Source organism: Vulpes vulpes, chromosome 14, assembly GCF_048418805.1.
Source record: "Vulpes vulpes isolate BD-2025 chromosome 14, VulVul3, whole genome shotgun sequence".
Lineage (NCBI taxonomy): Eukaryota > Metazoa > Chordata > Mammalia > Carnivora > Canidae > Vulpes > Vulpes vulpes.
Genome location: NC_132793.1, coordinates 93,944,648 through 93,961,498, shown reverse-complemented (window position 1 = coordinate 93,961,498; position 16,851 = coordinate 93,944,648). Strand labels below are relative to the sequence as shown.

At 36.7% G+C, this 16,851-nt stretch overlaps 1 protein-coding gene across 8 annotated transcripts in view; it reads left to right on the top strand.

The window, feature by feature from the left end:
• Nucleotides 1-16,851, top strand: part of MCTP2 (multiple C2 and transmembrane domain containing 2) — a 241,489-nt gene that overhangs the window by 205,031 nt on the left and 19,607 nt on the right. For all 8 annotated transcript variants that reach the window (XM_072737201.1, XM_072737205.1, XM_072737203.1 and 5 more), the window contains 2 exons: nt 2,069-2,110; nt 15,317-15,426. In XM_072737201.1, the coding sequence (XP_072593302.1) occupies nt 2,069-2,110; nt 15,317-15,426 (152 nt within the window). The remainder of the gene's footprint in view (nt 1-2,068; nt 2,111-15,316; nt 15,427-16,851) is intronic.

Here is a 16,851-nt window from a genome sequence, read left to right as displayed (position 1 = left end):
GCGCCAAACCGCTGCGCCACCCAGGGATCCCCAAGAAACAAATTTTTAAAACAGAAATCTAAAATTTTGAGACTTGATAATAGACCTTCACATTGTTTTTTCAAGACTCAAGAGCTGACCATCTTCACCCATTTTTCTATACAGTGCTATTATTTTTAAATATATATATATGAAATAATGGATATTAAAGGGATGATCTGATTTCATTTGGGGTAAAAGGGAAGTAGAGAAAATGAGTTTTTGGCAGGGAGTGAAAACATCAAACAAATTCAAACTTCTATTCCGTTTGATATTTGATTGTTTAATGCGGTAGGCATGGGCATATATCACTAATGCCTTAAAGACCTGAAGATGCTAGAATCAACTTTAAATAATTTTAAAGTACAGGATTGTTTAGGGACTAAGTTTCACACAGATATGGATAGTGGGAAATTTTCACAACAAAACATCTTTAGTAAGAAATACTGTTAACTAATGTTTTTACCTTTTTATGGTCAGATTTTGTTTTTCAGCTATATACATGATCTGTATGTTTATAGCATATATATGTGCATATGTGCAGATATATATACATACATACATACATACAAATATATATATATGTATGTATATATATCTGCCTAAGTGTGCTTAGGTAAGCTCACGAATGGGATGTTAATATGCATATACATATTTATGCATACATAAGAACACAAGTGCATGTGCTTATAAATGTGTCTATAAAATCTTTTAAATTTACAGAACATTTTCACATTTATTACTTATTTTAATATTGATAACACCACCATGAAGGAGACAAGAATTACTATTTTTATTTTATGCTTGATGAAAGTAAGGTCCAGAAGGGCAAAGTGATTTGCCCAACGTCATATAGTAGAAAGTCCTTGAACAGTGTCCCAAGCTGAAGACTTTGCCCCAAGCTGGACTTCTAACTCCAATGCTTTTCCTCCCATCACATGTTTCTATTACATGTGTTTTTACCCAATTGCTTTCATGAAACATGTGTGCTGCCAACAGTGAATAGGTGAGTTCTCCAACATCAGTGGAGTGTCACAGAAAGTACTAACTGAAGCTCATGGAATTCTGGGAGGTAATGGAGTACCAGTCCTGGAGAAATTGCTTGGTAACTGCTCAGTGATTTTATGGAGTATAGTAGAGTACTCTCTGGATACTTCAGAATTACTCTTTTTTTTTTTTTTTTAAGAACATGCTATTGACAATTATGCTTACTACTGGCACAGTGGCATCTTAACAGATGTCTGACCTTTGCAAGGTGGTTGAGCAGAAAGGTAAGCATTCAGGCTGTAAACAGACTCTGGTGTTCTAGTACCTAGCATGCTGTCTGAGCTAGTGAACCCCCTGTGTACCAACATGTGTTGGCTTTAAACTATTGCAGCAATATGATTAAAAGTTACCTGGTAAAGATTCAAGATTTCTAAACCCATCCAAAAAATCCTATTCACAGCACTTGGTGTTTTGGCACCCCCAAACTAAAGCCAGGTGCCGGTTAGTGGACATCAGAGCCTGAGTGTGCTTCACCTGCCCCCACCCACATCCCCAAATCCCAGGGAAAACAATAATAACTCACAGAAACCTGTAACTTATTCTTGAGATTGATTATATTCAGACTAATGCATTTCCTACTGTCTAATGTTGCAGTAATGGCCCCAGAGGAAAAGAGCAGTCATTATAACAATGAGCCTAGCACAAACCGAGTATGGTGTTCTCAGCCTTAACATAGCAGTTGGCTCATTTGTCAGAATAAGAACAAACTGTTTACAGAAAGTACAGCCCAGCAATGCATTTTTAAAGCTGGATGCCTTCAAAGGGCACTCGCCTAATAGCTTTATTTATAGTTAAGTTTTATGTAGATTATACATATCGTTCATGGTCTTACCACAGTGTCCCTGAACTTTAAAAGCATTATTTTTTAAGAGGCTATCATGTACTTTAAAAACACTAGTATTGCCGTTATGTAGAAAAATGCAAAATGTGTGTATGGGTTTGATATGCATTTTGTCATTGCAGTGGATGTTATATTAACCAGTTGTGGTTTTTTTCCTCGCAGGAGAGCACAGACATAGAGGAGGAGGAGGTTGAAGATGACAAGGTAAGTGTGCTTAGGCAAGCTCATGAATGGGGATGTTGTTAATATTGTCGGAAGAGAGCATTTTTCTCGTTGAGTCGAACCATATATATATATTTTTTTAGTACTATGGAGTGTCTGGTATAGTCATATTTTTGTATTTTATAAAAGATATCACTTTGTAGAAATCTTATTAAGGGAGGATTAAAAAGGGTAAAAGATAAGGAATTACTGGAATATGATAAAAAGTGTACCTACAGGAGGCCTGTCATTTGATGCGAGTGAAGATCGCAAGAGCCTGCCCCCTTGGTGTAGAAAAGGTAGATAAGAGGTAGTCTAGGAAGTCAAAAGTAAATCAGGTAAAATTGCTGTTCCTTTAGGTTCCCGTCTGCACTCTGTGGGGTGGTCACCCACTTCAGAGCCTGTCAGTTTCCCAGCTGTTGCTGGCAATGGTTTCAGCTATATGTCTGCGTACATCTGTCCTTTTTCTTCTCCTGGGAGAATCTCTTCAAATCTGCTGCTTTTGTTGTCATTACGCTTTCAGACAAACCTTCTGGAATAAAATGAAACAAGTGAAAATGCCAAATGAGATGCTACCGGCTTAATGGACTTCCAGCCCCATAGAATCTGCGGGTGTATGGGGTTTGTGATGGCCGTGCCTGGGAGGCTTGCAGGACTGGGGGGAAGGGCAAAACGGGGAATCATAAGAGTTAAGTATCCAGTATAAAAATACCCAGAAAATAGCCATGAATTAAAAAACACTGGCTCCATGACACAAACAGCCTTAAAATTAATTGGGTGAGCCAGATGGTTTTGGCCATTTGAAGCAAATTGGGTGAATTACAAAGTGAATCTTATTTGTTGTGCTAAAATGATCATTAATAGCAAAACAATAAAATAAAATATATTTTTTTAAACAAAATTGACTCGTTTCAGAATAAGGTCGCACAGATGCAACTTTCTTCTGGGTGAATCAATGTGAGTTGCTTCTGGCTAACATTTAACTCCTTGAGCAGGAAAGATTGTCATAGCCAAGCTAACATGCATGATGATGGGATGTTTTACCAAAAGAAGCACAAGTATTAATGGAATTGTTTTAAACCTTTTATGAGGCAAAATTCTAAATTTTATTTACCAAGGCTTGGAAGTGAGGGAGGTTTTCTTCTGTTTGGCTATGTCTGGTAAAACAAGCCCTCTGTAGAAGAGGGTGTCATCTGCCCTTCAGAGATCATTGTGACCGTATGTCTTTGGCCCATCTGATAAAGGAGAGCATCCAACAAAAAGGAAATGAATGAACAAGTGGTATGTACTGGCAAGCAACAAATTCAGGCCATGGAGTCTAGATCAGTGGTTGTCACAAGCCAACTTTCTAGTGGAGTGCCTCAAGGATTGTCTGGGGGGTTTGGGAGTCTGGAAGTAGAGCCAATTGGGCTATGTTTCAAGCCTTACTGGGCAAGGATGACTGAGTTGGAACCATACCATTACATGGAGGAGCCTTGGAGCTCTTGTGTTTATGCAAGCATGGCCCTCCCTAGGGGTAGGTGTACCAAACCTGCTACACACAGGGCATTGGCATTAGGACATTCCCCATTTCCCTCAGGGCAATTCCGTTCTTGAAATACTTTGATTGTAGTATTTTCATAGAGCCTTTAACGGCCACAGCATGGCCGTATTTGTTTGCTTCCTCAATTTTATATGTCTATGAAATAATCCAAAGGAATAAATCTAAAATGAAATTTTGACTTTTATTTATATGTCTTTTTGCCTAACACAACCCATCTGCTGTTAAAGAGACTGGTGAACTTTGCAGTCCTTATCCATATCTTTTCAATCTCACATCTCCAGGAGATTTGTAAAGTATAGAGGGATTTTCAACTTTAAGACTTCTGGAGCCCACATCATCCACATATATATTACAAGCCTATCATTTCTTCTCCACATATAACAGATGCCATGACTGAGATGCACTTGCCATAGACCAGCACATCTGGGCACTAGACCCTCCATAGTGTGCTCTATTGAAGAGCTTACCCACAGAACCCTTCTGGCTTCTGTTGCATGTTAGACATGACAGACCATGCCTCTGGGAACTGTAACACACCCAGTGAGTAATGAGCTGTTTACAAATGATAAACACACAGCCACTTCCTTCCAAACCAGAAGAAGAGAGGAAACTCCTTTCTATCCAAACTATCCATCTTGAAAGTGACACTCCTTAATTGCCAGCACCCCTTCCCACCAAATACAATCCCAGGCGACTGCAGAAGATGAAAGCATTTCGGGGCCCCCCTGGCACAGCTTCCTCGGGAGATGGACGTGTTCTGTATTCTGCCTGTCTCTGATGCACAGACCAGGACTCGGTCTGTGGTCTGTCATACTTTTATTGTCCTGAAGGGCAGTTGTTGTAAAATGACATCATTGTGGCCTCTTGTTCCTTCTCATTGTCCAAAGTCCATGGTGGTGACCTGTATGAAAAGCCAAATTAGAGTGCACAATTTTGTGTGTGTGTGTGTACTTTCAGATATAACATAGAATCTTCAGGTAACTACTATTTTGGCTTTTATGAAACTAACTGTACAAACCAAACTTTGAAGAGAGGAAATCCCTTTTTCTTATTCTTGATGGCCCACACAAGAAATTGCTTGTTACAAGCGTAGTTTGCTGGGGAGCCCTGAATAAACAGATAATGGCCAAGTTCAGTCAACAGCAATCAGCTGACATTTCCTATTTGTATTAGATTCCAAATGTGGAATTCTTCTATGTGGACCTTATTTGTACGGATGGATTACAATGAAAATTGCATTAATTTTCTGCACAGTAAAGGTCAGTAATTGAAGCATGAACCAAGAAACTATTGTGTAAAATGCTGTATCCCGTGCTTAGGAAAGGTCACGTAAAGCAATAATATCTTGTTTTCATTGCAGAAGGTATAAATACTTGCATTAGAGTTTCTTTCTTTTTCCAGCCCAACAAGTGCTTACATAGAATATTTCAGTATTTACTATTAACATCAGCAAGCAGAAATCATAAGGGCACATATTTAAAAAAAGATCCTGTCTATTGCTATAATATAAAGAAACTGCTCTGTAAGGCCTGCATTGTGAGTTGGTGTGTCTTTAACTCAGCTGTCAGAAATAGGACTTGAATGATCTGTTCTAGGATGATCAATGAGTGCACAATTGTCTTACAGTGTTTGGGGGGGAAATTGCCCTTCTCTATCAGTTGTGGGTGAAACACAGATATGGATGTTTTTCTTTGAGAAAATAAACATCTAATGCATTTTTGTGAATCAATTGTGGAGCATTTTATAATGAAAGGGTACAAATGAATATTATATCTCTGTGTTCTTTTCACAAATTAGGATGTCATCATTAAAATTTAAGTACATTTTAAACCAACAATTTCAGTTTAACATAGTTTCCATTCTCCAAACTGGATTGTCCCCTGATCCCAGGCAGAACCTTCTTAGGGAGAGAGGCATGTGGCATATGTATTTAGAAGGAGTTTTTGCTGTAATATAATCTGCAGAGTCCTTTGAATGGACTAGGCCCATGATGCGGGCCATGGTGCCTCATTTCCTGTGTCTTCTTATTCCAGAGAGAGAAGATGATCTATAGTGTCCCAACCAGGGGAGACCTTCATGTTTCGAGGAAGTTTTCTTACAATCTCGTAGTGACAGTAGTTTGGTTTATGATTCCTTTGCACCATCTTAAGAATGGTCTCAAACACAGCAAATTGGTTTGATTAGTGATTTTTTAACCTATTAATGGAGCAGTGGTACTTTAAAATGATAAAGTGTGGTATTTTTAAGAAAATACAAAGTTGGACAATATCTTTGAAAGGTTAGCAATAGTTGAATATATACACACACACAGGGCATAGGCAATCTATATACAGGGCATATTGTAGAGGACATGTTTAAGGATAATTTTCAGAGAGAGAAAGTAAATGGTTGCTCTGATTTAACTCCTTTTAATTTGATTTAATGTGATTTTTAGTGATGAAGTGATTTAATTGCTATAATTTCTACCATGCCATCTTACTTTCAAGACTTTAATATTAAAATGGATTCTAGCCAACTCTTAATCATCAGTTTATGCATGTTTTGAATGAGAAGGGATTGGCTTCTCTATTTCATGCAGTCTTTTCTCTGACACATTGACTTGCTTAAATTTTTCTTTTAAATGCAAGCCCCCATTCTTAAAAAAAAAAAATGTATTGGCTTCATTATCTTTTAAAGTCATCCAGAAATGTCATTAACCTGACCCTTTGAACCATTATTCATCCCACTAGTATCAGGCTCACTAATATTCCTAATACTTGTGTATTTTCTTTTTGGTTTCTATGGTAAGGATTATACTTAGTGTGTTATTCCTAAATATTGTGAAATATGATATATCAGGCTATAAATTAGATGGATTATCTATCCTTCTATTAGTTTATGTACAGTCTAACAGAATACAGGCAGAGGCTCTGGTTTTATGGACTATACTGTGTCTAGATATTTCTCATTGCCTAAAATGTTTATATCATGCTAATATAGAATACTTTGGATATTGTATTTCTATTATCCACAGGTCATTGTTTTTCTGAGGATAGTAGCTGTTCTTCTTACCTTCTGTAATGAAATCCTCTCTGTTCCCTTGTGGTTTGCCCTAAATCCGGATTACCCAGTGAGTTTGCAATGTAATTGATAGGTAAAGACCCTTCTCTTTTCTCAAGGGAAAAGTAATAATTTAAAGTAAGTAATAAAGGAAGCAAAGGTAATAATATAAAACAAGATTACTTTGAGTATTAGCTAAATAATTCCATTTATAAAATAATTAATATTTGTGGAGGGTTTATTATTTGAAGACTATTTCTGTATACTTTAGCTCATCCAGTATTCAAAATAACCATTAAATTTGATATTATTTTCCCCATCCACAAATTAAGGGAAACTAGATAGGATAGTAGCAAAACTCAAATCCAGTTCTGACCTAAATCAGATTTATTTTTGACCATGCCACCCTGTCCTGAAGGAAATGTGCCATTAATTTATCAGTTCATTTTTCTGCATTGTATATTTGTGGAACATTTTATAATGAAAGGGAGTGTTTTCTCCATCTCCAAGCCTCTGCAGGTAAAAAGATCAAAACTGTAAACATGATCCTCTAAGTAAATAATCAGAGTATAGCATAGTTGCTACTTTCATTAAAGTCTGTACACTAGGTTGGGCAGAGAAGAGGAAGTGTGTGTGTGAATCAGGAATGCTGACAGAGGTGATGTTGCTGCTGAATCTTAAGGTAATAAGAATTACTTGTTGCACTGCTTGACTGCACTAATGTTCTATCTCCTGCCCTTCTCACTCCCTACCTCAAAGAAAACTAAAAGACACACATAGAAACATCAGCAACTGCAGCTCATTGTGTGTTTAGCCACAGTAGTTACAGAGAACTACCTCCATATTTATAGAAAACCACTAGCCCTGTTTGCTCTGGGGTGGCATGCATGCATCTGTCAATTGGCCTAGAGAAACCAATCTTCCTAGGGCTAAATTCCAAATAATTATTTTAGACAGTTTCCAATTTTTAATTTGTGTTTTATCAACATCATCTTCTTGATGTTGTTCATTCTTTTACTTTTTTCAGCCTTCTACATAATACCAGATGAGACTCTTGTTGCAAGCCAAAAAGAAAGACAAACATGTTGGTAAATACCAGTAACTGTGGAAGTGCTTTCTGTAATGAATAGAGTTTAAAAACCACTTAGAAATGATATTGATTTAAAATCTGATCTGTTTTATATTCATTCCCATAAGCAAAAGTATACTTGAGAAAGAAGTAGTCTCCTGAGAAAATACAGAATTTTACCCCCATTGAAAGAGCATACACCATAGAGTAGACGCTGTGTGTGTGTATACACACGAGTGTGCACATGCACTTGTGCCAGCGTGCTTGCACACAGACCCACCCCACATCATGGGAAGAAGTCCTAAAGGAGGTTCCCAGTACAGGCAGCCAAGCTTCACAATGAACACTTTTTAATCTCATCTATCAGAAATATTGCTTCTTATGCTTTGCTATGACAGATACTACTGAGGTTTGGGGTTTTCTGTTGTTGTGTGTGTGTTTTTTTTTCCCATGCTAAATTCCACTGAATCTATTTCTGGTGTTTATAACTTTAATTTTTCAAATTATTGGCTTTTTCCCTTTTTAATACTCTGTAGGATAAAACAGACCAAACATACTCCCTTTGAAATTCCAAAAGTTATATTTTTGTGTCTTTCTTCTAGATGGCTGAAATTATTGGAAAGGTCTTGAGACAGAATTTTGCGTTGATCCCTTTTGGGGACACTTCCCATTCTGTGACAAATATCACTCAATTTTTAAACATGTCAAAAAGGATTTTTTCTGACATGGTCAATTTTGGGGACTGTCTCCTGGCTTTGCTTAGGTAATTAATAGAGGAATGAGGATTTTTTCCTAAATCAGAACATGTAGGAAAGATTTAAAGTAACATACTGATTATATAATTAATTCCAAGTTGTAAATTCATTTTGATGGTGTGAATTCTCTCCCAGAGGCTCCAAGCTGGTTTATTGCACCTACAGTGCTATAGTCATTGGAGCCCTGAGGGGGTGGGGGTGGGAACAAGGCCTGGAGAAGGATGGATTTGCCTCCTGATTTATTTTTGGTTTTGCTTATAAAGAAAGCGCATGATATGTGCTTAATTTGACTGCATACAGACTTAGCCAAAACTCAAGTTTATTTTTCTCACATTTTATAAACAAATGGGCGATGAAGTAAAAGGTGATCTTACATCCATCTCTGGTATGATAATATGCATCTTTAGGTTTCAGAGATGGAGTTTGTTATCATTTTTCTTACAGTGAGTGCCAGTCTTTCTTTCTGTATGTCAGAAAACAAAGGATTCTTATGAAATTGGAATTCTATCTCTGATAAGTTCATGCTCTCATCTCTCTTCCATTATGTTGTGACGCATGCTTTATCACCAAGTAGACCCTAAATCATGTGAATTGACTTACACCTCGTTGGTTTTTCAAGTTTGTAATAAGAAGTAAAATCCATTCTTTCTCAAATGCAGGGCTCTAAAAGTGCAGTGCATATAGTTGTTCACAATTTTTTTGTGCATTTGTTTAATCACACCAGTAGTCCCCACTCTTTTTTATTACACATTTCCCTCTATAAATCAGAAGCCTCCTATGTTAAGGAAACACATGAGCACATGTGATAACAGTTCTGTCTTTCTGAATGGATCTCTGTTACTCTTCCCAGGCAATTTGGTAGCAGCAGCAGATGTAATGTTGTGTTTGCTAAACTGTTATCACCACATTCCATGGTTCAATCTGAGACGTGTAAATAAAGCCAGCATGATGCAGATAAAACTGCCAGATGATCTTTCATACAACGCAGGGCAACATGAGTAGACTTGTCTTGGAAGATCATTGCTTTCAAAACTTAAATTAACCCCAGTATTCTTTAAACTAGACCAAAGGTTATTCATTCTTTTATCTCTTTGCATTCTCAAAAGGAAAGGACTTATATTTATGAAGTGCCCAAAGTGTACCAAGTCCTTTACATATCTTATGATACGAATGATATTTAATTCTTCAAACACTCAATTGGGAAAAGATTAGGCTCTCCCCCTTTCCAGATAGTAAAATGGGGATTCAAAATGGGTAAGGAATTTGCCGTGATCACAAAACTGGTTAATGGCAAGTTAGAGTTGAACCCAGTTCTCTCTGCCCCCTGGCTGGTTATTTACAAAATGGGTAGGCCTGGTTAGAGCTGATAAGTCCCATGGTTGGTTGGTCTGTTTGTTTTTCTTGTAACTTTTCACCTTTTGGTGCAAATAATCCCTGATTACCCCAGCTCTTAAATATAAGAATGGAAAGAAATATTTTTGAAATATTTTCAAATGGCATCATTTAACATCTCCTCTCATGAGTATTGGGCAAAATAATGCTGGAAAGAAAAAGTAAGTAGCAATATGTAACTGAATGTGGTATCTCAAAATTATATATTCTGTGGTACAGAAAGAAAACAGAAACCCATGGGCATCAAAGAAGCAAATGCCAAAAAAGAACAAGTGTGAACTGAATCCCTACCTTGTGAAATGGTCACTAGACACTAGAGCTTGCCTTTTTTTTTTTTTTTTTTAAGGGACTTCTTGTAATGGAGACACACTTGCTCTGGAATCCTATGTCACATGTCCCTATTTGACCAGAAAATTTCCATTCACTGTTTTCTCCCCATTTTGTTTAAGTACTAAATATTGTACTTAATATTTACATTCAAATACACTGGAATAAATTACTTAGACTTGTATTCTGCTTCTGCCATGGTTTTTACTAATAGCCCAGGGGTTACATGTGCAGTGACCAGAGATCTCATTGTCACCAGGTTAAATCCAGCAAGCAATCAGGGATAACCCATTAATTTTCCTGATACTTTTCAGGGGCAAAGTCACTAAAACCTAGCTTTAAAGGAAAGCTTGTGGATGGTCGTTGAAAAAGTACTTTCAGATGCGTTCACCCCTTCTTGCAAGTGGTGGAGAAGCATCTGATACTCCCACCCCAATCAGCCATGTGGCATACCAGCCTATTGGGGCATAGCAATTACCAAATCTATAGGATGCATAATGTTTCCAAACTGTCAATTCTGATGGAGTTAGTGGGAAAGATGAAAAATTACAGGGTAAATGTATGTTAAATATATGCAGAATTTAAAAAGTCTATGGATAATAGAATAAGTAGTAGTCTGAACACTTTTAATATGTTTTGTTTCACTCATTCCAATGAGTAAATCTTCACTTTTTTCCTTACTGTTTGATAAAACTTTTTCAGTGAGTAAGTCATAAAGTAGAGTTCATGTTTAAGAATAATCAAGTAATAATATTCTATTTCTCAAGATAATTATTGATGAGCTAACTGATAGATATGTGTTTACATTTCTTTTCCATCCCCTGGGGCCATGGTCATATCATCTATGTGTCTAAACTTAAGTTACAAATTTGCTTAAAGAGTCTTCAACAGCTAGCAGTTACTTTAAGAAAACTGTTTCTGGAAACATGCTTTTATTTGTGTAGCCAAAACATTTTGTTTACATATCTCTTTGTGGAGTATGGCTTTTCTTTGAAATAAAATGACTGCTCTACATTTATCTGGTTTTTCATTCCAAGGTTTCATTGTACATGTATGAAAAATGGCAAGATGGCTCTTATTATGTTGACTCCAATAGTGCCAACATATAAAAAAAAAAAATCATGGGTGGAGTCAAATGGTGGCAGTCTTACCTGGGTGCCATCAAATGATTCAAACAGAATATCAAATAAATTAATTGTAAAATTGTTCTGAGTTTTTTCAACTAATATATGGAACTAAAATAAAGCTTCTGCTAGTTTTACAAATGGTAACATTCTGACATAGGAATGCCATTGTAAATTTAGTTGAAACATTTAGCATTAATTAAGAATTATTTAATTTTGTAGGAATAGTATCAATGCAAACTTGGATGGAGGACAGCATCATGGCTAATAAGACATTCTTACAAAACAAAGGAGTCTATGAGGCAGAAGTGTACTTGGGATTGGCCACAGTGCCCTGATTATCCATGATTGTGTACAAATGATAATGCTTCACTGATTGACTAGAAGCTGAAGTGTCTACACTTACAAACATTTTATGTATACAGTGTTGGGTAGCAACAACAAACTTTTTGTGGCAAAGATGTGTCAAAGATAAAAAATACACTTCAGTGTGACAGTGTATACTGTTTTTGCTGCTGGTCACCAATTTGAGTTTAGGAATGTTTGAACCTTTGAAGAGCTCTTAGTCGACTTAAACATTTCCCAAAGCTATTGAACTCCTGTGAAAAAAGAAATCTATTTTTTGTTGCATTTGGGTCATAATCAGTTGGAAATGTTTGTTTATTTGTTTGTTTGTTTGTTTATTTATTTATTTATTTATTTATTTATTTAGATTTGAGAGAGAGAGAGACAGAACATGAGCATGAGCAGGGGGGAGGGGGAGAGGGAGAAGCAGACCCCCACACTGAGAAGGGAGCCTGATGCCAGCTCCATCCCAGGACCCTGACTGAGATCATGGCCTGAGCCAAACGTAGATGCTTAACTGACTCAGCTACCCAGGTGTGCCTCAGTTGGAAATTTGTAATCAAAATCTTTGACGACTGAAATACTAAGTAACTTCATCTCTAAAAGCTTTTGTGAGTGGAAGTGAATTTTAAAAGAACTGACAAAAAAGACACTGCATTTTTTTTCTCAGAAAAGCAAGGAATATTCATCACAAAGTAAACTATGATGTTAAATGCTGTGCCCGGTTCAGTGTTTAATTCTGAAGCTATCCTTTGGGATAACTCATTTTGCGGGGGTGGGGGTGGGGGACTTTTGATTTTTAACAGAATAAATACCTGTTTTACCCAAGAATGAAAGGTAATTGAAAAACCATTTATAAGCATAAATTTTGTGAAACACCAAATGAATTAAGGATACAACTTACTTGAAGCTTTGTCCTGAAAAAATGTTTAACAGAATAAGTTCATATGAATGATTACAAAGATATACAGTGCCCTTGAAAATATTTGGGCTGAGATATATATATATATATGTATATATATATATATGGATATCAATATTTAAAAATTAAAATTGATAATTTTCTCCATGTAACACATTTTTTGGTGTGAGGTTTCAAGGTACCTCAGTGCCTGTAGAGATAGTATTTTCATAATTAAAATTATGATCCACAGTAGAGTCAATTAAAGGTGTCAATTTAATGACTACTAAGTGCAATTCTGAAGATGATTAAGAACAATTTTATGAAATATGTAAAAGGATGGTTTTAAAAAGTACATTCTTTTGAAAAGTACCCTCACCTGGGATTATAAACATATATAACTAGGAAACCAGTTAAATATGTGAATCTGTAGCACAAATAATAATCCTTTATGTATCATTTAAAAATGTTCACAGAACATAAGTGTTTCATTTTAATATACATAAAACATGCCTTTTAAAAATTTTGAAGTAACGTACGTGTAAAAATAAAATGAAATAATTATGTGGATCCGCTAATATGATTAAATCAAGTTGATAGTTAATAAATGTTTTTAAAATTATGTGATTCTGATTACGTTCACTCTTCAAATTACTATCCTGTTAGCTTGGATATCGTGGGGCCCTTAGCCTTGTTTTTGAATATTAAATATGCAAATTAAAACATCAAGTACATCAAAAAGTAAAAGGACATTGTGACAATAATTTATTATTTTGATATACTAAACTTATACTTTCTTCATGACCAGAACCTCAGCATTTGGGTGTTTCATTAGGGGGGTGGGGGGAACACACACACACACACACACACACACACACACACAGTCAATGGAATGAGGATATTTTTATGAAGTTGAGCCACGTGGAAATTTGAGTCATCTTCCAAGAAATTGTTTTGACCTAAAGTCTATGCTGCTGAAAAGAAGAAGCTACTTTTGCCCTTTGGGTCAAACTCCCTGGTGCTTTCAAATCCTCCGTTATAAACATGAATACTTATGTAGCAGACAGAGATGGGTTTTCACCATTGTGCCCATTAATAGATGTTGCTGAGCATGAATTAGGTTGCTCTGGCAGCATATCTAATTTTTAATGCAAGCTGCTTGAAGAATTACAGAGTAAGGGAAATAAGGAATTTTAAATTGCAGTGAAAATCTAAAAATGCCTTGCTAGTTTGAGGTAGCAAGAAGACACAAAAAGCCTGTCTTCTCCTTCTATACGGAATGCTTAGATTAAGGAGTTCAGCGCTTAATGGTAAGGGGTTCTTCAAACCATCCCTGCACCCTTTACTAAGGAGGGGGTGGCGGTGGTACATTCTAACCTTTGCACTCTCTGTGGTCTGTTTCTGCCAAGTAGCTTCATAAACAAGGACAGGTGTGAGAAGGGAAGTTTGTGGTTTCCTGACATCTCTGCCATATTGATTATTCTTAAAATGATCTCTCTCTCTCTCTCTTTTTTTAAAGATTTTATTTATTTTAGAGAGAGAGACAAAGATAGCAGAGAGCACAAGCAGAGAGGAGAGGGAAAACCTCCCTCAGCAGGGAGCATGACTCAGAGCTTGATCCCAAGACCCTGAGATCATGACCCAAGGCAAAGGCAGATGCATAACCAACTGAGCCACCCAGGTGCCCCAAATGTTCTCTTCAGTTTAGAAGGTTTTGCTCCATAATTTAATGCAATTCTAACTCAAGTAAAATTCTAGATAGAGAAAAATTTGAGGTTTTAGGTATTATATATTAGATGCTGTGGCTACAATGACCCAGACAGTCAAGAGCTGAGAAGATACTAGCTAAATCCCAGTTACAGTAGAGTTCCCAGGGAGGTGAAATATGGTATCAGAATATAAGAAATTGTGTAAAAATACCAGTCATTAGAGAATCATCTTTTCTCCAACATTTGAGTAATTTCTAAATTATTTTTATAAGCATTAGCTGCCTAATATGCTAAAACACACTTGAGATTTTTTTATAAGCAAAGTAAGGACAATATTCTTAGAAGGCTAAATTCTGTTACACATGACAAATTGGAGACTGAGGAAGATGAACTTGTATTTGCTTCTACCTCATGAAGGAAAAGCCAGTCAATCATTGGACATCCTCCCAGGGAATAACCTGTATAGGATGCAATCTCCAGCAGTGACTATGGAGTCTGCCTACAGGTGCCTACTCTGTTTCTGGGGTGGTTGCCAAAGGATAACTGAAATGTTCCTCAGACTTGCAGTGGGTTTAAAACATGACTAGAAATGCAGCAGAGTTTGACAAAGAAGCCACAGTACTAGGAAACATATCACCTGGATTTCCAACATACCATCTTGTCACCTGCTTGAAACATTTCTGAAGGACTGTGAGGGACAGGGGTAAGGTGAGCTGGCAGGTAACCGTGTGAAGCCAGACAGAAAATCAGGGTCAGCCAGATGGATGGGGTTGCCAAGTCCTCTGAGAGAAGCCGTAGCTTTCATAGAGAAGAATGGTTGTGTCTGAATGAGTGGGCAACACAGTTCTTTGGAGTCAATAGATACTTTAAATTGTGAAAAAAATGTGATTTGTCTCTTGGAGTCATTCTGTTGATAATAACTGTTACTATAACGGTATATGAATTTCTATAGCAAAATGATACAAATGAAGTGATTGAGCTAAATCTTGCTTTTATGTTTCCTAGGAATCTGAAAAAAAAGGGTTAATTGAAAGAATCTATATGGTACAGGATATTGTTTCAACTGTTCAAAACATCTTGGAGGAAATGGCTTCTTTTGGAGAAAGAATTAAAAAGTAAGTTCTACATTTGTGTTGTATTTGAAGCAGAGCTGGTATCATTGAGGACAGTGGAGGTTAGAGGGTGGGGAGGGCAGGGATCAGTACATGCAAAAACAAAACAAAACAAAAAAACAAAAGCTACAGTGTTAGAGAAACCGTATTTATATTTGTTGGTTTGTTCTTTGGGCTTGTCAGCTTCACAGTTGGGTAGTGCTTTGGAACCGGGGTGACCATATGGCCAATTCACACCAATTGCCCCAGCATAATTATTTCACTCTCAAAAGTATCCTGGTTTGGGTGATAAATCATAGATTAAGAAAAAAGGAGTATCCTATTCAGGAATAAATAGGGTAGCAATATGCTCTCAAGTTGCCGTTTTCAATTGAAACATAGAACACAGTAAATGCTTTCTTTCTCAACTTACCAATGAGTAATATATAGCTAGTAGCATCGTGGATGCAAAGATGTGAAGTTAATTCATCACATTCTTGGGTGTCTGAGGGGTCAATAGACTTCTTTTATGAGAGGCAGTGAATAAATATTTTCATTTGTGGATCACAACTACTCAACTCTGTTAAGTATAAAAGCAGGCATCATTCATTTAGGTATCAAATGAATGACTGTGATATGTGTTCTAACAAAGGTTTATTTACAAAAACAGGTGGCAGGCTGGAGTTGACTAAAATCCAACCCATAGCTTCCCACTTCCCACCTTAGGTCACAAGGACTAAATCTCTGATGTAGTCTCAGTTGAGAAAGACCCTATGATTCATATTTACTTTGTTTTAGACATCATGAACTCTGTGTAATTTGTTCTTCACTTGGTACCAATGAACAGAGCAATTTTTAATATTTTTTCTTTTAATTTTAAACTTATTTCCTCTTTTGAATCTAAAATATGTCAAGTTGTTCTTTCTAAAGATTAATACTTTTTTTCTTATTTTATTGTCCATGATAGTTTCTTTTTTTTTTTTTAAGATTTTATTTATTTATTCATGAGAGACAGAGAGAATGAGAGAGAGGCAGGCTCCATGCAGGGAGCCCATCGTGGGACTCGATCCCGGGTCTCCAGATCACACCCTGGGCTGAAGGCAGCACTAAACCACTGAGCCACCCGGGCTGCCCTCCATGATAGTTTAAGTAAAGAAGATAATATTTAGAAATTGCATGGGTAGGGGTGCCTAGGTGGTACCGTCAGTTAAGCATCTGACTCTTGATTTCAGCTCAGATCATGATCTAAGGGTCCTGAGATCAAGCCCCAATTTGGGCTTTGGGCTCAGTGCTGAGCCTACTTGCTATTCTTTTTTTTTTTTTTCCCTACTTGCTATTCTCTCTCACCCTTTCACCCTTTCTCTCTGTTCTTCTCACTTGTGTGCACATGCTTGTGCACTCTCTCTCTCTCTCAAATAAATAAATCTTAAAAAAAAAAAAAAGAAAGAC